Source organism: Phaenicophaeus curvirostris, unplaced genomic scaffold (assembly GCF_032191515.1).
Source record: "Phaenicophaeus curvirostris isolate KB17595 unplaced genomic scaffold, BPBGC_Pcur_1.0 scaffold_69, whole genome shotgun sequence".
In the NCBI taxonomy this organism is placed as follows: Eukaryota; Metazoa; Chordata; class Aves; order Cuculiformes; family Cuculidae; genus Phaenicophaeus; species Phaenicophaeus curvirostris.
In genome coordinates, this window is record NW_027206691.1 from 546,366 (window position 1) to 567,488 (window position 21,123).

Genomic DNA, 21,123 nt, shown 5'->3' on the forward strand with positions numbered 1-21,123 from the left:
GTCCCTGTCCCTCTGGGGCCCTGTCCCTATGGGCTCTGTGGGTCCCTGTCCCTCTGGGGCCCTGTCCCTATGGGGCCCTGACCCTATAGGGTCTATGGGGTCTATGGGGCCCTATCCCTATGGGCTCTATAGGGCCCTGTCCCTATGGGGCCCTGACCCTATAGGGTCTATGGGGCCCTATCCCTGTGGGCTCTATAGGGCCCTGTTCCTATGGGGTCCTGACCCTATAGGGTCTATGGGCTCTATGGGTTCTATGTGGTCCATGGTGCCCTGGCCCTATAGGTCCCTGTCCCTATGGGCTCTATGGGTCACTGTCATAGGGTCTATGGGGTCTATGGGTCCCTGTCCCTATGGGCTCTATGGGTCCCTGTCCCTATGGGGTCCTGACCCTAAAGGGTCTATGGGGTCTATGAGTCCCTGTCCCTATGGGTTCTATGGTGCCCCTAAGCCCCGCCCACTAGCAGCCGCGCCTATTCGCAGCCCCGCCCACTCCGCGCTGCCAAGCCCCGCCCAGCACCCGGTGGCCACGCCCCCTCGGTGGCCACGCCCACAAATAGGCCCACAGCGCTAATACACTTGGCCACGCCCCCGGTGCAAATGGCCTCTCCCGTTATGGCCACGCCCCCCGGCGCTCCCGCCCCCGTGCCGCCTGGCCACGCCCCCTCACTGCCTGGACGCGCCCCCAGAATCACCTGACCACGCCCCCTCATCGCGCGACCCCCCGTTCCTCCCCACGCCCCCTCCCCGCCTGGCCACGCCCCCTCTGGCGCCCCGCCCATCCCCACGCGCGCCTCCGGTACCGCCTGGCCACGCCCCCTCCCCGTGGCCACGCCCCCTCCCCCGCCCCTGCTCAGGTCCCGCCGGAAGCCCCTCCCGCCGGGTGCGCGCGTCACTTCCGCCCGCTCGGCCCGGCACCTGCAATATGGCGGCGTCCTGCGGGTCCTCGCAGCTCCCGGCCGCCGAGCCGCCGCTCAAGATCCCCAAGATGGAGGTTCTGTCGCCGGGCTCGCCGGGCGCGCTGAGCGACGGCAACCGCAGCCTGTCGGACCCGTCCACGCCCAGCGGCGCCTCCCCGCTCGGCGCAGGGCCGGCGGCCGGCGGGGCCGGGCTGGGGGGCGGCGGGGCCGCGGGCCGCGGCGGGGCCTCGCCCTCCGTTTCCTTCTCGCCGGGCGGCGCCGCCGCCGCTGCCGCCGCCGCCGCGTGCCGGGGGATGTCCTGGACGCCGGCCGAGACCAACGCGCTGATCGCCGTCTGGGGCAACGAGCGGCTGGTGGAGGCGCGGTACCAGCAGCTGGAGGGCGCCGGCACCGTCTTCGGCAGCAAAGCCCCCGGGCCCGCCATGTACGAGCGTGTCTCCCGCGCCCTGGCCGAGCTGGGCTACGAGCGCACCCCCTCCCAGTGCCGGGAGCGCATCAAGGTACCTGCGAGGCGGGGAGGGGGGCGATGTCCCGGCGGGAGCTCCCGGCGGGAGCCGCTTACTGGAGCATCCGCTGGGTGTGGGGCTTCTGCATCCCCTGGGGTCATGCCGAGTTCTGGGCACAGAATCACAGAAACACTTGGTTGGAAAAGACTTTGAGATTGTTAAGCCTGTCCACTACTGGACCATCCCTGAGCACCTCATCCACCTGGCTTTTAAACTCCTCCAGGGATAGGGACTCCACCACCTCCCTGGGCAGCCTCTGCCACTGTCCAAGAACCTTTTCAGTGAAGACATTTTTCATGATGACCAATCTGAACCTGTCCTGGTACAACTTCAGGCCATGTTCTCTCGTTCTATTGCCTGCCACTTGGGAGAAAAGCCTAGCACCCACCTCTCTACAACCTCCTTTCAGGCAATTGTAGGCAGTGATGAGGTCTCCTGTCAGCCTCCTTTTCTTCAGGCTAAACACCCCCAGGTCCTTCAGCTGCTCCTCGTAAGATTTGTTCTCCAGCCCCTTCACCAACTTTGTAGGGTCCCTGTATCCCCTGATGTCACCCCATGCTCTGGCCCTTGGGTCTCTCGTCACTTGGGATCGCCCTGTGCTCTGTGTTGGGGTCCCTGTGTCCCCAGGGCTCAGTGCAGCTCCTGGCCCTGAGTGTGGGCGCCCATCCCTGGGCTCAGCCACCTGAGACCCTGCAGCACCCATCTGGCGTCTCCCAGACACGAGCAGGCTGGGCGCCACATCCTGTGGGTTCAGCCCTCCTGTCTGCAGCCTCCAGCAGCATCATTCAGACCTGGGCACTGCATTCCTTGGGTTCGGCCGCTCGGTTCCTCCTGATGCAGCAGCATCCTTTGGTCCTGAGTGGGGCAGGACACAGTTTTCCAGCTCTTCGTGTCCCCTTGCGTGGACAGCCCCCAGCTGCATCTTTTCCCCTGGGTTGCATCCTTTGCCCTACAGTATGGTGGGCACCTTGGCCAGGGTAGGCTGACTTACTCCCCTTACCTGTCCTCCGGCATCTTCTGGCTGTGAGGAGTGGCACAAACTGCTCCCTGACCCTCCCCAGGAAAAAGAGGTTCCCAGTTATTCCAGTAATGAGGAGTGGCTTGGGCTCTGGTTGCCCTCTTGCATTCATAGCTCCCTCCTTTGCTCTGGAGTTGGTTTACAGGGCACAGCATCTTCCCCACCTCGCACCAGAGTCTGCTACACTCTCAGCAGCCTCTTTGTTAACTGAGCTGCATTAAGCAGTCATGTTTCCTCTGGCACCAGGTTTAAAGAGGGATCTTTCCACTTGCATAATCCCCTGGGGAAAAGGGAAAGGCTTGATTTGGTGTCCACCTTGGGAGCAGCTGCTCCGTGTGTCCTGCTCTTACGAGGAGATATTTGGCAGGACCATGGATGAGTGGATATCACTGCAGGGTCTCCATTTATAAACGCGAATGAAGCTTGGAAGAATGAATTTGAACATTCCGAGCTCCCTCTGGATTTTATTCTCCACTTTGTGACCCACTAGGCTGCCTGTGCAGCCACTTAAAATGCTGATTGATTGAAAAACTAACATCTTGTTATTGCTGGGGATCAGCGAGGCAGTTTGTTTCTGTGTTGTCATCCATTCATTGCAGCTGTGCCAGCCTGGGCAAGGTACATGGAATCAGGAATTCTGTAGGATGGAGGATGCTCAGGAATGTGAGACTTCCCCTTCAATCACTGTTAATTAGAACAGCTTTTATCCCTGAGAGTAGGTGATCAAAATGAAGCTGGTTTAGTTTCTTAATGTGTTTTCCTTGTGCTGTGTTGCTGACCCCGTGTGTTTGCTGTTCAGGAACATACTTCCCTTGAACACATCTAAGTATTTTTTGAGAGGAACGTTGCTGCACCTCAAAACCCCTTCAAATCCCTTGTTTCCTGAGAGGCTTTTGAGATGCTCAGTGCTTAAATCAGTTCTGCAAAACTCTGGGCTTTACCAGAGGCTGCTGCATGATGGAAGAGTTTCTTGGAATGGTTTGTCTTTGTCTGCAAAATTGTGATGGTTCTGGCTTGCGGGGGAAGCTTACGGAGAGGTTTCAGAAGCCACTGCCCTGGACTCTGAGCTGTTAGTGCGATGGGGGATGTGGAGCAGGCAGTGAGAAGTCTCACTATTAAAGCAGCCCGGAGCTGGCTATTGGGGTTTAGGTGACGCTTTTGGATGCAGCTGGTTGTGGATTGTGGCTGCTTTGGGGCTAGAGCAAGCATTTTGGTGCCTGCTGGAAGAGCCCATCATCCCAGCCGCTGGTGAGCTTCTTTCAGAGCCATATCCCCCTCTTTCCCTTAAGAAGTGGTGCTTGGGTGTGTCTTTGCCCATGGAATGTTTAAGCTTGAAAGAAGCCCCACGCCCCTCACACAGCACAAAGGGAATAAAGGACAGCAAGGTGTTTGTTAACTTGCAGTGGTTTCAGGAGCGATTAGTGGCAGACTTGTTAGATGTTTCTGGATCAACACACAGGATGTCGGGGCAGGCGACTCTTCAGTGCTGTAAGGCCTGGCTGGAAGGTCTGAATGGAAGCAGAGGGGTCCACATCCCACCCCTGTGCTGTCCCATGCCTGGAGCTGTTCCCAGCCTGGGGGTCCTTGGGCCATCTGCCGAGTGAGGAACAGCCTTTCCACATCAGTCTTGCCCGGTGCCCTCCACCTGGCGTGCTATCACAGAGCTTTTGCACATCCTGGATCCCCACCACCAGGACCTTTGGTGGAGCAGTCGCTTAGACATGTGAAAATATGGCTTTTTCCGAAGCCTTCAGCCTGGCAGTGGGTTTTTCACTGGAATTGCTGTGAAATGAACACTCATCGAGAGCTTGGGTTTCTTGTGAGAGCTCAGAGTTGACCTTGTTACAGCAATGATTAAGATCTTTGCGGTAGCCACTGCCAACCCTAAAATCCTGAATTTTGGAGAATTCCAGGCAGAATCAGCTGCTTGACTATTTCATGCTTGGAAAGGAGCAAAAATCCCTTCTAGGTGTGGAGGGGTCAGTGCCCGAAGTCACCGTGAAGGCAGAGTAGGATGACTTGAACATGGAGTGGGCATGGGCAGTCTGTAGGCCTTGGCCGGCTGAGCTGAAAGCAGAGCGGGGAGATGGTGGTGAAGGAGCACTTGGCTCTGTCTTCCATTTGTTATCCATAATGTGCCATATTTCTGTGATTTTATAGGATGCTTTGATTTAATGTCCATCAAGGGACAGCAGCGTGAGGATTTGCTGATGTATTATAAATGCAAATTATGCTTAAAAAGTATCGGATTCAGCTTACTTCATAAATGCATTTTAGATAAGAACTTGGTACTGGCTTTCCTCAGGACACCGACATTCCCTGGATTCTGCCAGATCTTGAAGAGCAAGTTAGAAATGAGCAGGAAAGGAAAAGGTCAGCTCCGAAGAGGAAAGTTTTCCAGTTGTATCGCACAGACACATTCTCTCCTAATTCAAACAGGATGCAAAGCCAGGTCTCTGTGCCCATTTTCCTCTTGTCTCCCAGCATCTGCATGTGCTTTTTAGCACATGAGCACGGTCAGCGGGCAAGCTGGGAGCGAGGCCGCTGTTGGGTTTGAGCCACTCTGGAAGCGTCTGTTTCAAATTTAGGGATTCACACGTAATTGTTCCAGCAGCATTTCCTGGTTTCTTCCTTTGGAACAAGACCTCAAATCCAACTTCTTGGCTCAGAGATTGGTGGATCGGTGAATTTGGCAATCGGGAGCTGCAGGAGGATTGAAACGTCTTGATTCCACGGTTCCAGTGCAGGCTGGGGATGTTGCGATTGGGAGCATCCCTGACAGAAGGACTTGGGGTGCTGGGGGATGAGAAGCTCCACGTGAGCCAGCCACATGCGCTCACAGCCAAGGAACTAAAACTGTGTCCTGGGCAGTGGGACCAGCAGGGCTGGGGAGGGGATTCTGCCCCTCTGCTCTGCTCTGGTGAGACCCAACCTGGAGCCTGGTGTCCAGTTCTGGAGTCCCCAACATAAGAAGGAGACAGAGCTGTTGGAACAGGTCCAGAGAAGACCTTGGAGGTGATCAAAGGGCTGGAGCACCTCTGCTATGAGGACAGGCTGGGAGAGTTGGGGTTATTCAGCCTGGAGAAGAGAAGGCTCCAGGGAGAACTTAGAGCAGCTTCCAGTCCCGAGAAGGGCTTTTTAAAAGGTTATAGAATGATAGGAGGAGGGGGGATGGCTTTAAATTGGAATGAGAAAGATTTACATGGGACATTAGGAAGAAATTCTTCACACTGAGGGTGGGGAGGCCCTGGCCCCGGTTGCCCAGAGCAGTGGTGGCTGCCCCATCCCTGGAGGGGTTCAAGGCCAGGTTGGATGGGGCTTGGAGCAACCTGATCCAGTGGGAGGTGCCCATGGCAGGGAAGTGGAACTGAATGGGCTTTGAGTTCCCTTCTGACCTGAGCCATTCCATGATTCTATTATTCCTGCCAATTGGGTTCCCAGAAATGCTGGATTGTGCTATGTAGTTTCCTCCTCCTGTTGTACCCGTAATCTTTGCTTGATCAGAGATACATTCCAACTGTCCGTGACACAATGCAGCTCTCATTAACAAGTCGTTTGTGAAGCACATGTGCTTTTTGTCCAGCCCTTCTTTGAGTCCCACACATGCTTATGGTCAGAGGTTTCACCTGGTTGGTGTATCCCAAATCTGTCACCTCCAGCAGCGCGTGGAGAGCCTCTAAGCTTTAAGGTCTGACCTCAGCACTGGTGTTTTAGGGCAACTGATGGAACATGCTGGTTTTGTGCCCTTGGCCTGGTGGTATTTTGGGCAGAGAGCAGGAGGGCGGCTGCTCGCTTGCACTGTGTTTAACTGCAGGTAAAGGAAGGGTTGCCTTGTGCTACGAAGTTGCCTTATGAGAGCCAAAAGCCAGTGTACCCAGTGCATGTTCCTTGGGATTGTTTTCCATCAGATAACAGCATTATGGAATGGTTTGGGTTGGAAGGGACCTCAAAGCCCATCCAGTCCCACCCCTGCCATGGGCAGGGACACCTCCCACTGGATCAGGGGCTCCAAGCCCCATCCAACCTGGCCTTGAACCCCTCCAGGGATGGGGCAGCCACCACTGCTCTGGGCAACCTGGGCCAGGGCTTCCCCACCCTCATCATGAAGAATTTCTTCCTAATATCTAATCTAAATGTTCTCCCTTCCAATTTAAAGCCACCCGGCCTCATCCCATCACTCCAGGCCCTTGCAAAATGTCCATCCCCAGCTTTTGTGGAGCCCCTTTCAGTACTGGAAGCTGCTCTGAGCCCTCTCTTCTACAGACTGAACATCCTTGGGACATCATCACTGGGACATCCTCATTTGATCCTCTCCTAGGCTTCGTGTGGGGCTGCAGAGACTTGGAATGCTCTGGGAAATGCAGATGAACTCGGGCTTTGCAGTTGCTGCTGGCCAGCGCGGAGCTGTGCGAGTCACAGGTGATTTCTTGGCAGTAAAAAGCCTTGTTCCTGAAGTAATATGCTCCGTTTGCTTTTCTGATACCAGGTCTGAGGCATTCTTTATCTACAGAAGAATTCCTGCCTCTGTTGCATGCATCTTTCTTCACCAAAGATGGTATCAACGACTCGCTTTCCTGACAGCACATTGTTTTGCTGTGGTTGCAGCACATGAGCCTTTCTTGAGCAGAGAGAAATCCCTCCTTAAACCTTGCTGTTTGGCAGCAGGAGGTTGTTAAAATGAATTTGGGGGCATTTTCGACATGTGGGTTCCGCTTTTGTTTTGCGAGAGAGCTGCTGAAATTCATTTGCCTGTCCCTGGAGTCGCTGCCAGGCTGTTTATTCCCAGAGGAGCAGCTCCAGCCTCTGACTGCCGGCTGCAGGAATTCACCAGTCCCACTGCCCGCAGACCTGCTCCCCAGGGGCTGGATTTTCTGTATGGAGCAACATCCTCCTCACCCCAGATGGGTGAAGGGAAGGTTCTGCTGGGTTGTGGTTGTCTGTTAAGCAGGTAATTTCTTTTTCAAAGGCAAATAAAGACCTTGAAGGCCCTAGTTAAACACTCTCTGATGATGCGCTCAAATGAGGGAGAAGAGAATGCTGCAAACCCACATGAAACGGGGAGGAATGAACTATTGCTCCTAATATTAGCTGTTGGTGTTCCCTTGCTTTAAGCTTTGTGTAAAGCGATGATGACAGGGCTGGTTTGCAATGGGGCTGTGGTTTTAGCTGCTTTATGATGTAAACAATCTGGTTTTAAATCTTGGTGAATTTATTTTTAAGGAAGGAAAAACTGTGCTAACAAGGGTGTCTGAGAAACGATGGTTGCCGTACTCTGATGTCACTTCCTGGTGATATGGGACATTGGGTTTCACCCTGAATTTCATTGTGGAGTCCAGTAACACTGAGCAGAGCGGCTGCCTTTTCATTTGAAGATCTCAAGTGATGGAGCATTGGTACATCTAGCAACCAGCCAACTGTCCCCCTTCAAAGCAGTTTTGCCTTTTGTTTCTTTTGAATGCATTTCATCTGTCTTGCATTTCTCATCTCGGGCCCAGATCCTTGTCCGAGTGGCTGCCCTGCTGCCGTGTGTGCAGGCAGTGTTCCTGTCACCTCCTGATCTTTCTTTGGCTTCAATAGTTTCAGATTTTCCAGCCTGGGTCATTCCTTGAATCCTCTCCAGCAGCCCAGCTTCTTGTTGGAGGAGCTCTGGGACCTGGGAGGTGGAGGGAACTTTCTGTTGACAGTTGTAAACTGGATGAAATAAGCTCTTCAATGAAAAAGTACAGATTTACTTGGTTTACTTCTTGGATGATCGTGGGGCTGCAGTTGAAGAGCATCTCTGGGAGGAGTGCATCATGTGGAGTAAAGCCTCTTACAGAGAAGCTGCATCTACTATTTTTGACCAGTGTATTTGCAGAGCGGTGTCATGCCTGTAGGCATCTGTCTTGCTTTGCCTCTGCAGGACAAGTTTCTTTACTGTCCAGTAGCTTCTGCAGCAGTGTTGTGTGTCTGTAAGACCCTGGTCTGGCATTTGTGGCTCACCTGGGTCATCTACTGCTTGCTGTGTGGGTGCAGGATGGTTCCCAAGGAGCTGGGATGAGCCAGCAGGTTGTGCTGTTGAGACAGAAACAGTTGGTGACTGGGAACTCCTTGCAAAAGCATGTGCTCGCTGAAGGTGAACATTAAATCTTAGTTTGGGAGCACGCAGTTTTTCCCCATTGTGCCCCATGACCGTGAAAGGTGGTGAAAATCCTCTGCAGGTTTTTATCGTTTGTCCTCAGCCAGCACATGCAGGCAGGTGGAAATTCGGCGTATCGCATTGGAATCGGTTGTTTCAGAGGCTGCTTTTGTGTCAGGAAACGGTAGCAGCAACAGTGGTTTAGGAGGGGTTTGGTGGTCAATCATGGATTTTATGTATTTTAGAAACAACTGGATGCACTCAAAATGCTCAGCAGAATGAAGCTGATGTGCAAGCATTTCACTTCCATTACTCTTTGTGGTTATGCTCCATCCTGCTCAGTGTTTAAATGTGGGGCCAAGTAGGTGATGCTATCTAGACTGTTGTGGTCTTGGCTGAAGGAGATTCAGATGCACCAAGTTTTCCAGGTTGGGTCATTTCTTGTCGTTCCTTGAATCCTCTCCAGCAGCCCAGCTTCTCGCCAGAGGATCTCCCAGGCCCCAGTAGGTGGGAGTTACCCACCTTGACCTGTGGTCCTGGTGAAAATTGGGGTTAAAGCCGCCTTTGATATTTCACTTGCAGCTTTTCCTATGCATTTAGACATTGTTCTCTGCTGAAGGAAAGGTACAGACCTTCCTCCAGAGACCTTCAGCCCTAGGATCAACAGTGGTGCACTGCAAGGTTGCCACTGCATGGAAAGCTTTTTAGCCTTCTAAACTGCACCAGCAGGTTCCTCCACAGTGCCTGTATTGATGCTTTCTGTCACTTGGATGAAGCTCATTTTGGAGAGAAGCCTTTTTCCCTCCCACAAGTGGGAGGTTTTGTGCTGCTTTTCATCTTCTGAAGGGCCTCGTGGTCTTGCTCTGCTTGCACATTTGAGAGTGAGAACCAGCAGGGATGTGAGCCTATGTGGTGTCCCACAGCTTGCTCGGAGCAGAGACGTGACGTTGAGTCCATCCTGGATCTCTTCAGTCCAGACCAAGGGCTTTTCTTGAAAGGCTGACTGTGTGTGGCATAAAGGTATTTGTCCTGATCATAGAGGATGTGTGAAACTTCAAGTTTGCTTTTAGGAATCAGCCTGTTTCTGAAGGTGAGACAGTCTGCTGCAGTATGGCCTTCACAGCTCTCAAGCAAGTGGTAGTGGGGCTCAACCACTGATTTTGAGCACGTCATGCCAGAAACAGGTTGAGTGAAGGCATCTCTGCATGCTGAGTTCTGTCTGTACAACACATCCCTCCCACCTGAACTCTTTGCAGGGCCAAAAGTTGTTGGCTGTGGTGCGTATGGGCACAGCGGAGAGGTCTGCTGGTCTGTCTTCTCAAGGTCTTACGTACTTCTTTGTCTTTTACACCATGCTGTCTTAAACAGGCTGGACCACTGGGCAGAGTCCAATGGGATGAGGTTTAACAAGGCCAAATGCCGGGTCCTGCACTTGGGGCACAACAACCCTGAGCAGCTCCAGACTAGGAGAAGTCTGGCTGGAAACTGCCTGGAGGAGAGGGACCTGGGGGTGTTGGTTGACAGTGACTGAACATGAGCCAGCAGGGGCCCAGGTGGCCAAGAAGGCCAATGGCATCTTGGCTTGGATCAGAAACGGTGTGGCCAGCAGGTCCAGGGAGGTTCTTCTCCCTCTGGACTCGGCATTGGTGAGACCGCTCCTCGAATCCTGTGTTCAGTTCTGGGCCCCTCACCACAAGAAGGATGTTGAGGCTCTGGAGCGAGTCCAGAGAAAAGCAACGAAGCTGGTGAGGGGGCTGGAGAACAGGCCTTATGAGGAACGGCTGAGAGAGCTGGGGGTGTTTAGCCTGGAGAAGAGGAGGCTGAGGGGAGACCTCATTGCTCTCTGCAACTACCTGAAAGGAGGTTTTAGAGAGGAGGGAGCTGGGCTCTTCTCCCAAGGGACAGGGGACAGGACAAGAGGGAATGGCCTCAAGCTCCGCCGGGAGAGGTTCAGGCTGGACATCAGGAAAAAATATTTCACAGAAAGGGTCATTGGTCCCTGGCAGAGGCTGCCCAGGGAGGGGGTTGAGTCACCTTCCCTGGAGGTGTTTAAGGGACAGGTGGAAGAGGCACTGAGGGACATGGTTTAGCAATTGATAGGAATGGTTGGACTCGATGATCCAGTGGGTCTTTTCCAAGCTAGTCATTCTATGATTCTATGAAACCAGGAGCCCTGTACTTCAAGAGTCAGAGGTGCCAAGCCACCTGCCTTTCCACAGGTCATACTGGGATGTTTCTTCTCTAGAAGTTGAGCCTGATAAGTATCAAATCCCTTAGAAGTGCTTGAGTAGTTTCATCCTCTGCTCTCTGATAGCACCAACTGGTGGAGCATCTTTGCAGATGGGTCTTTTGAAACACATGGTGTAGCCCAGCACCATCGTGGGGCAATTCATCACTTCTCAGCACCACATGTCACTGCCTGCTTTCCTCACCTGATGGGCTCCTTACACCCTACCTTTGTTTCCCCTGGGTCGCTGGCAAAGATCTCATCATCTGGGTTGACCTCTGTAATTGGCTTTTGTGCTTCTGTAAGGAATTCTTGTACAGGCAAGAGCTTATTTTTTTAGTATATCCGGTTATGATTTAGAAATGGGCAGTGGCGGAAAATTTGCTGCATTGTTCTGTATGGTTCTAGCTCTAACCAGCCTCACCTGAAATCACGGAGGTTACCTGGCCTGACCAACACTCCTTAGCTAGTTTTCTAGGGTGACTTTGCTTCTTCAAGTCATTGTCATAGATTTATGGAATGGTTTGGGTTGTAAGGGACCTCAAAGTTCCAGACCCCTGCCATGGGCAGGGACAATCTCCCACTGGATCAGGGGCTCCAAGCCCCATCCAACCTGGCCTTGAACACCTCCAGGGATGGGGCAGCCACCACTGCTCTGGGCAACCTCCACCAGGGCCTCTCCACCCTCACAGGAAAACATTTCTTCCTGAGATCTCATCTCAATCTCCCCTCTTTTTGCTTAAACCATTACCCTTCATCCTATCCCTGCCCTCCCTGATGAAGAGTCCCTCTCTAGCTTTCCTGGAGCCCCTTCCATACTGGAAAGCTGCTTTAAGGTCTCCCTGGAGTCTTCTCCAGGCTGAACAGCCTCAACTCTCTCAGCCTGTCCTCATACAGGAGGTGCTCCAGCCCTTGGATCGTCCTCGTGGCCTCCTCTGGATTCGCTCCAACACCTCTGTGTCCTTCCTGTGCTAAGGACTACGCCAGGCTCTGGGTTGGGTCTCACCAGAGCGGAGGAGAGGGGCAGAATCCCCTCCCTGGCCCTGCTGGTCCCACTGCTTTGGATGCGGCTCGGGACATGGGTGGTTTCTGTCCTGCGAGCATACTTTGCTGGCTCATGTAGAGCTTCTCCTCCCCCAGCACTCCAAGCCCTTCTCCTCAGGTCTGCTCCCAAACCATCCATCTCCCATCCTGTGGTTGTCCAAAGAGGCCTCTGATTCCTGGCTCAGTCAGACGATCCCCTTGCCCCTCACCACCCTTCTCCCCTCGGGACATTCCAATTGCTTTCCAGAGCCAGAACCTTTAGGAAGTCCCTGTGCGTTTGGGCACATCCGGATACAATTGGGGCTTCGGTCTTTTGTGCAAAGCACAGTTTATTTTGACTGTCAGTGTGTCCCCAGTGCTGTGATCTGGCAGATGTGCAGCCAGCAGTGGGGCTGGAGCCCATGAAGGTGGGTCCGTGGCAGCTTCTGCAGCACACACAGGCCTGGTTCTAAGGGTGGGTTTGCACCAGGCTGTCCAGCTTCCGCAGAGGAGTGTTACAACTTGGTGCCTCATGTTGGAGACATGTTGAAGCTGTCAGCTGCCTTCCTGCAGCGGTGCATGGCTCCCTAGAGAGTTTAAGGTGCTCTTTCTTCTCCTTTTATTCTGGATAGACCACAAAACCAGGGTTTCTTGTGGTGATATCCCGTTTAAGTCTCGCGTTCTTCTGCTTCACACACATCTTTTAACCTAAAAGTTCATGATCTGGCAAGTCGAGCGGAGCTGTCAGGCCCATGTAGACGGTTCTGTTTCCTTGAGCTCCCACCAGCCAACTAGGAAATGAAGATTTCAAGAGCTTTCACTGTGCCAATCATCCCTGCGTGCCCTACAACTGCTCCAGGCTTCAAACCCGTTTCTTTTCTCCCAGTGTAGTTTCATCTTATGTTGCTCGTGAGCATCCTGGCAGGGTGAGGGAGGGAACTATTTGATTCTGCCATTCTTAATTCGAGAGGTAAAGCCAAAAGCTTCTCTCTCCCATTAAGTAAAAGCACATCTCCAGGGCTGAATGTTGTGCTGAGTGGTGCTCTGTGCCATCGGGACCCTTCTGGGCCAGCTGCGATCATTTAATCACCTTAAACAGATGAATGTGGATGAGGGTATAGGCTGCTGGATTGCTCTGCCCGCAGTTCCTCGCTGAGTCAGAGTGTGTCTTGGGGATCTGGAGTTTCTTGTGTTACACTGTCTCCGCGGTTACACACAAAGCTGGCTGCAGTGTGGTTCTCCCACATCTTGTTTTTTGCTGGACCTACAGCCTTCCTCCGAGTCACTTCCTAAGGCTCCTCTGAGCAGAGTTTCTGATTGTCCTGCTGCTGTCCCTGCAGAGTGATCGCTTCTCCTGTGGCTCCACTTGAAGAGATGGTGGGGGCTTGGAAGTGAGAAATGGTGAGAAAACCCACACTGAGCTTTGTGAACGTTGCCTCCTTTGGATTTCATAGTTACAAATATGGGGTTAATCTGTCTCAGTGTTGCAGAACAGTAAGCAAAAGCCTTGGTCTCTTCAGTCTGAGCAGTCACTGGGCAGTTATCAGGGCTGTTTTCAGTTACTTGTCCTAAATTCACTGGTTTCTTGTCCTCTGTATCAATATCTGTGTGTGCACTTTAGGAACCACGGCGCAGGACTTGAGCTGGACACCAGGAGGAATAGAGGATCTGCGTAAGAAAAACCTCAATCTTAAATCCTGGTGATCAGAATAAGCTGCTGGGAGAAAGGTGTCTGAACCACTGAGGGCTATGAGTGGTCCAGGGGAGCGTTCCTGAAGTCCCAGCAATTATTTAGGTCTTTCCAGGGTCTCTGACATTGAGGGAGGAGTGGACAGAGGGAGAGTTCACCTCACCTCAGCCTCACAGAAACCTGTGGGTATCTGTGAAAGGGAGCTGACCTGCGTTATTGGGAGGTGGACATCGCTTAGAGCAGTGGCAGGGACTGCCTTCTGGAAACACTGGGGGATGCCTCTGCTAAGACAGAGTTAGTGAGAATCTTGATTCTCCAGGAAACAAGACAGGAACCACCAGCTGCTTGGCTGCAGGCCTGTTGGTGCTTTCGAAAGCATCAAAATTGAGATTACCTCACTCAGTTTTAGGTTTTAGGTTATCTGCCACCAGAAGGGGAGGTAAAAGCTGGCTCACTCTGTCAGGTCCAGGAGTGTCTGGGCAGTATCCTCAAAAGTCCTTTTGACTTGCAATGAGAGGAGTGTTCATTTACTTTTGCCTCCTTTCTCTGTTGCTCCCTTTCATTCCTGTGCTGGTCTCCATTGACTTGATGCTAAATGATTTGCATCATTTCATCAGGCTGCCAGTTTGCAGCCTGAATGAAATCATTAATTACTGCTGGGCTACAAAGCAGTGTGAGATAGGCAGTAACTCCATCTGCAGGGAGAGGAGTTTGAAGCACATGCTTAAAACAGAGCAAGTGGCTGTGGATGTTGGGTGTTCCTAAGAGGGCTTGGCCAAGATAATTGGTGTGGTTTGAGTGACTGTGCTGGTTTGTTTTGCTCAAAGGCTGCTAACAAATTCGGCTCGAGGCTCTGCCTCTGCGGTGAACTCCAAAGGATGAGCTGGGATTTGGGAAACATGTCCAAAAATCTGACTTGGGTCAACTTTAGAAAGAATCTGGGAGTGAACCAAGCCTTTGCCCATGTCACTTGGTGAGATTGGAGCTGAAAGGAGATGAATTGGCGTGAGAAAGCCAAATTCTAACAACCAAATTTATCCAAGCCCCAGCTCTAGGGAACCCAGTTTGCATTGGGTGAGCACTGACTGGTTTCTTGGCTGGGCCCTAGGTTCCAGATTGCCATAGTTGGTTGTTTCCTACCCGGCTTGCAGATGGAAACTTCAAATGTGCTGGTGTCCATCCAGGGAGAATCTGCCTGTTCGTCCTGAGAGGCAGCGAAGGCAGAACTGGGCAGGGTTCCGCCTTAAACCTCTGGATGACACCCATGCCAATTGCTTCTTGTGTGTTTGTAAGGGAGGGTTTTTTATTTTGTGTTCTTTTTATGTGTTTTGGTTTTGTTTTTGTTTTTTTTCTCTTTGAAACAGCAGGGTAAAACTAACTTGCTGCTTAGCAGTTTTGCTTCCGCCCCCAGGGCTCTGAATGTCACGAGGAAACTGGTTAGAAATGTGTTCCTTGCCCGCTGATGCTGTTTACCCAGTGTGTGAGGAGCATTAGGTAGGTTCGAGCTTTCTGGAGATGTAAAGGTTCCTTCTGGGGGAAAGAACAAAGTGGTTTTTGCAGTGCTGTGGCTCAGAAGTCCATTACAGTCCTCTTCCAGAAAGCAAGGAGGCAGGACTGGTGCTTCCCAAATCAATGCCTCTCTTGACCTCCAGAGGCAGCTTTGCCATTTGTAGAATCACTTGGTTGGGAAAGACCTTTGAGATCATTGAGTCCAATCATCCCTTTACACTGTCAGATCCCTGAACACCTCATCTTCATTCAAGCTGGAACCTGAGCAATCTAGTAATTTAATATGAAAACAATATTTTCTAGCACTCTCCCGATCCAAAACCCTTCAAGATCCAGCAAATCTGGGACACATCATGACCTTTCAAAAGCAGAGTGGTGGTAGAATGAAAACCATGTTGAGGGATGCACATAAAAGGGATTTTCCCCCAAATAGGCATGTGTTGCTCTGGATTAGGGGGGAAATGTGGACAGAAATCATAGGCCTATATGGCTCTGCCCCTCTGTGCACAGCAAAATGTGAGGCACCAGCTCGGTGCAGAATGCTGGAGGGATCACCACAAGCAGACCAGGATTTTGCATCTGTCTTTGGCCTCAGCCCTGTTTGTAAAGGCTTGTCAGGCAGAGCCATCCTAGCATTGTTTCTTGCTTAATGCATGATGTCGAAGTCCGGAAACTGGGAGCATTATTGATTTGACCTCTTTTAAATTTCAGCAGCTTCACAAGAGACAGAGTTAGTCAGGAATGCAAAATATGTAAGTAATATACATTTTCCTAGCTGAATAGCTTAGGCAAATCCATTTTGTACCTTGTGTCTTCTTACCGGAGTAAGGAAGGTCGGACCATCTTTGCTTTGGGGGACTCTTCTTTCTCTTTTCCTTTCTCTCTCCTCCCGCTTCACCTTCTCCAAGCTGTGGGCACAACACCAGCTCTGCTCTCTCCTTCTCATAGTAGGTGTGCATTTCCTTGCCTGGTTGGTGTCTCTGACTGGGGCTATCTTGATATTTTTATTTTCCTGATGTCGCAGAGCAGATCTGGGGATGGTTTTGAAGTGGGGAAGGGAATAAATCACCCCAGTTAAGTCTGACAACCCCGTAGCTGCTACGCAACTTTGTCCTGTGTCGTAGATGTTAAAGCTAAATCGCTACAGTGGGAATGTTAGATACATATAACGCTTCCTGGCGGGCATAGATTAATTCAGGAGCATTGTATCCTATGAGCGTGGGGCAAATCCTGATCGGCAGAAGTAAAAAAAACCCCAAGCCTCCTAAACCCTGCCTAGTAGCTGTGTAACTGTCTGCCAGTGACCGTCTGCTCTGCCAGCCCGTCACCACCAGCTTAACGTGCCATGTTCTGTCTCAGACCCTTCGCAGGTGCTACAGCCGTGTGAAGGAGCATGGTGTTGGGAAGAGGAAAAGCAGCTACACGTTCGAGCAGCTTGAGCAGGTGTTTGGGCAGGGAGGCTGGGACTCCCAGCCCTGCCAGCCTGTCCTCATCAACAGTAGCGGCTTGTACCAAGAGCTGGAGTCAGATGGCAGCACGATGGAGGAGTACTCGCAGGAGGACTGGGGAAACCACAGTCAGGATCTTCATTGCTACCAGACTGGCGAGCAGGAATTGGGTAAGAAATCCCACCTTGGTACATCTGCATCCTCTGATTTTCCCTGTGCTCTGTGCTCACACCTATCTCGCAGACCATAAAATGTCTGGAATTGGAAAGGACCCACAAGAGGCATCGAGTCCAACTCCTGTCCCTGCACAGGACACCCACAACATCCACACCATGTGTCTGAGAGCACTGGCCAAATGCTTCTGGAATACTGTCAGGCTTGGTGCCGTGACTGCTTCCCTGGGAGCTGTTCCAGTGCTCCACCACCCTCTGGGGGAAGAACCTTTTCCCAGTGTCCAACCTAACTCTGCCCTGGCATCTTCCTGCCATTCCCTCGGGTTCAGAGAAAAGAGCTCAGTGCCTGCTCCTCCTCCTCCTCCTCCTCCCCGCTGTGTGAGGAAGGTGCAGAGCGCAATGATGTCTCCTCTCAGTTTCCTCTTCTCCAGGCTGAACAGACCAAGGGACTTCAGCCTCTCCTCTCAACATCCCCTCCATACCCCTCACCAGCTCTGTGCCCTCCTTTGAACACTCCAGCAGACGTGTCTCAGTGCCGGCTTTCATGTTTCAGACACAATGTGCTCAAGGTGCTGGACACCTGATGTCCTTGGGGAGAAAAGGGAAAGTAATCCCCCCAGTTCAGCATCAAAACCAAACCATGGTTCCCAAAATATTTAGGGATCAGGACTTGAGCTTAAAGTACCTGGTAAGAAGGGGATCCAGAAAAGCTGGTGAAGGATTTTTGATCGGGGAGTGCAGGGATAGGGCAAGGGAGAATGATTTGAATCTGAAAGAGGGGAGATTGAGATGAGATCTCGGGAAGAAATGTTTTCCTATGAGGGTGGGGAGGCCCTGGCCCAGGTTGCCCAGAGCAGCCGTGGCTGCCCCATCCCTGGAGGGGTTCAAGGCCAGGTTGGATGGGGCTTGGAGCCCCTGATCCAGTGGGGGGTGTCCCTGCCCATGGCAGGGGGTGGAACTGGATGAGCTTTGAGGTGTGTTCCGACCCAAACCATTCCACAATTCTGTGATCTCAAGGGTGCGTATTCCTCCCTTGCCTGAGCAGATGGCTTATTTTTGTGGCAGGACCTTTAAGTCCGTCAAATTCAACAGAGACCCAAGTGAAGTGGTGATTTGCAGGTGAATTGGATAAAGGCTCTTGTTGCAATGATTTTTATTCCCTCGTGATTTGTAGACTGAAACAGGGAGAGGAGAGATGGTCACATGTCTGGGTTCAGAGGATTGAGGTGAATTGGGATGCTTTGAAAGAGGCTTAAATCACAGTTTAATGTTGAAGTTTGCAAGCTGGCTGTTAACTGCATTCAGGTTCTCTCAGACTTGATCCCCGCTGTGGGAGAGGAACAGTGGGGAGAAGGTGAGGTTACAAACATATGTGAACAACAGCTAATGCTGTCTAATTTGACTGGTTCTGGTGGCTAAAATGTGGTCTTCTGATTTGTCAGCGGTTCCTTCAGCCAGATCAGACACATTTGTTTGCCCTTGGCTGATGATATTCTTCATGCTCAGAGAAGTTATGAGAACAGTGCTGAGCAAACAACACCTAAATGGAACGTAGATGCATTGGTTCTGGTACTTGCTTTTCCAATGTGCCATCAAGGAGTCAAGTGCTCCCTCAGTCATTTTGAAGATGACACCAAGCTAGGTGGGAGTGTTGATTGACTCAAGGGTATGGAAGCTCTGCAGAGGGATCGGGACAGGCTGAATCCATGGGCTGAGACCAACGGGATGAGGTTCGACAAAGCTAAGTGCCAGGTCCTGTACCTGGGACACAGCAACCCCATGCATCTCCAAGCTTGGAGACGAGTGGCTGGAAAGCTGCCTCATGGAAAAGGACCTGGGGGTGTTCAACAGTGGCTGAACGTGAGCCAGCAGTGGCCCAGGTGGGCAAGAAGGCCACCAACGTCCTGGCTTGGAGCCTGGCAGGAGCAGGGCAGGGAACATCCCCCTGAACTTGGTGCTGGTGGGGGCACATCTTGAATCCTGGGTTCAGTTTTGGGTCCCTCACTCCAGGAAGGACATTGAGAGGCTGGAACACATCTGAAGAAGGGAACGGAGCTGAGGAAGGGTCTGGAGCCCAGGGGTTCTGGAAGCAGCAGAGGGGTCTGGGGAAGAGGCGGCTGAGGAGAGACCTCATCGTTCTTTGCAGCTGCCGGAATGGAGTTTGTGGTGAGGAAGGTGCTGGACTCTTCTCCCAGGTAACAAGGAGTAGAACAAGAGGAAATGGCCTCAAGTTGTGCCAGGGGAGGTTTAGGTTGGATATTGGGAAACATGTCTTCACGGAAGGAGTGTTGAAGTGCTGGCAGAGGCTGCCCAGGCCAGTGGTGGAGTCTCATCCCTGGAGGGATTAAAAAGCCCTGTGGCTGTGGGACTTGGAGATGTGGTTTGGTCGGTGTGGAGGGGTTGGTCTGATGGTTGGGCTGGTTGAGCTTGGAGGGCCTTTACAACCTCAGTGATTCCATGATTCTATGACCAAAAGCCAAGCAGTCTTTCTTCCTTGTTTTTCCTTTTTCTTTTTTCACCAGTGCAGTTTGCTGTTTCCTCGATTTGTGATTTCAATCATGAGAATTGTAGCCTTGTCCTCAAAAGGTTTTGATCTTGCGGAGAGAGATTCCAATCTTAATGGGCCACGGTGCTTCCAAGAAAAACATAAAACTAATCTGTTGGGGAGGGTTTGGAGCTGGAGTTGGCAAGGGCTGGAGCGCCTGCTCTCAGAGGCAACTTTGAGTTTTATTTATTTATTTATTTGTTAAAAATAAGGTTTAAAAAAAATCCAGATGTCAGGGACCGTTACTGAAAATCACAGAATTGTGGAATGGTTTGGGTCGGAAGGTAAATCAAAGCCCATCCAGTCCCACCCCTGCCAAGGGCAGGGACACCTCCCACTGGATCAGGGGCTCCAAGCCCCATCCAACCTGGCCTTGAACCCCTCCAGGGATGGGGCAGCCACCACTGCTCTGGGCAACCTGGGCCAGGGCCTCCCCAGCCTCAGTGTGAAGAATTTCTTCCTAATGTCTGATCTAAATCTTTCTCCTTCCAATTTAAAGCCATTCCCTCTCATCCTGTAACTACAGGTGCTTGTAAAAGTTTGTTCCCCATCTTTCCTGGAGCCCCTTTCAGCACTGGAAGCTGTTCTAAGGTCTAGAAATGTAATTGTATTGAAATTTTACCTTTCAGATGAAATGCCAACCACACGAAGAACATTAAAGATAAAACAGGAATCTTCAGAAGATGCGCAGTAAGTAATTTATGAGTGTTTTACACTGGAGTGCGTTTCCCTGGGGATGCTGTGCAGGAGGGGGGGATGTTTAAAACTTCTGATTATAATTATAAACCCATTGTGCAAGGCTGCTCCTGCAGCCGAATCCACTTTGTGCTTTATTCCAGTTACCTCCGAACATTTAAAAAGCTTTGCAACTCTTTCTCTTCTTGGCTACATCCTTTAGCAAATAAACCCAGCCTTGCTGCACGAATGCCAGGGCTTAGAACATGGATAAAATCCGCTCTAGTTTCACTGGGATGTGTGTGGGTATCGTGACACAAGGCTGAGCGCTTGGGTCTATTTGTAGGCTTGGTTTTTTTTCTATTTGCCTGATGTTTGCCCCTGTGGATGTAAGGAAAAAAGGGACCACAGGGGTGGAGGAAAGAAAGAGGGAGAGGAGGGGTGCAGTGCTTGGAGCAGCGTGTGCTTGGTGCAAGCCTGTGGGAAGGCATGCCAGAGCCTGGGGGGGAGCTTTTATTTTTATTACTTTCAGAGCTGATTTGAAACTCATGAGGTTCAGCAAGGCCAAGGGCAAGGTTCTCCACCTGGGTGGGGGCAGTTCATGGTTTCAATACAGTCTGGGGTGCAACATGATTGGAAGAAGTCCTGAGGAGAAAGACTTGAGGTGCTGGGGGAGGAGAAGCTCCACATGAGCTGGCAACATGTACTCACAGCCCAGAAAGCCAAACCATGTCCTGAGCTGCATCCAAAGCCATGGGACCAGCAGGGAGGGAGGGGATTGTGCACCTCTGCTCTGCTCTTGTGAGACCCCCACCTGAAGCCCGGTGTCCAGTTCTGGATCCCCAACATAAGAAGGAGATGGAACTGTTGGAACGGTTCCAGAGAAGACTGTGGAGGTGATCCAAGGGCTGGAGCACCTCTGCTGTGAGGACAGGCTGGGAGAGTTGGGGTTGTTTAGCCTGGAGAAAGCTCCAGGGAGAAGCACCTTCCAGACCTGAAAGGGAGTCAAGGAGAGATGGGGAGGAACTTTTTACAGGGGCCTGGAGTGACAGGACAAGGGGGAATGGCTTTAAATTGGAAGGGGGAAGGTTTAGATTACATATTAGGAAGAAATTCTTCATGCTGAGTGCGGGGAGGCTCTGGCCCAGGTTTCCCAGAGCAGTGGTGGCTGCCCCATCCCTGGAGGGGTTCGAGGCCAGATTGGATGGGGCTTGGAGCCCCTGATCCAGTGGGAGGTGTCCCTGCCCTTGGCAGAGGTGGAACTGGATGGGCTT

General features: G+C 52.0%; 1 protein-coding gene across 2 annotated transcripts in view; it reads left to right on the top strand.

Moving 5' to 3' along the window:
• Positions 1-910: 910 nt before the first annotated feature.
• Positions 911-21,123, top strand: part of MSANTD2 (Myb/SANT DNA binding domain containing 2) — a 28,948-nt gene continuing 8,735 nt past the window's right edge. The window contains exons 1-3 of one of the 2 annotated variants that reach the window (XM_069881833.1): positions 911-1,417; positions 16,368-16,626; positions 19,804-19,864. In XM_069881833.1, the coding sequence (XP_069737934.1) occupies positions 923-1,417; positions 16,368-16,626; positions 19,804-19,864 (815 nt within the window). In that variant the 5' untranslated portion in view covers positions 911-922. Of the gene's footprint in view, positions 1,418-15,558; positions 15,761-16,367; positions 16,627-19,803; positions 19,865-21,123 lie in introns of those variants that run through there. The other variant, XM_069881835.1, reaches the window with a different exon arrangement.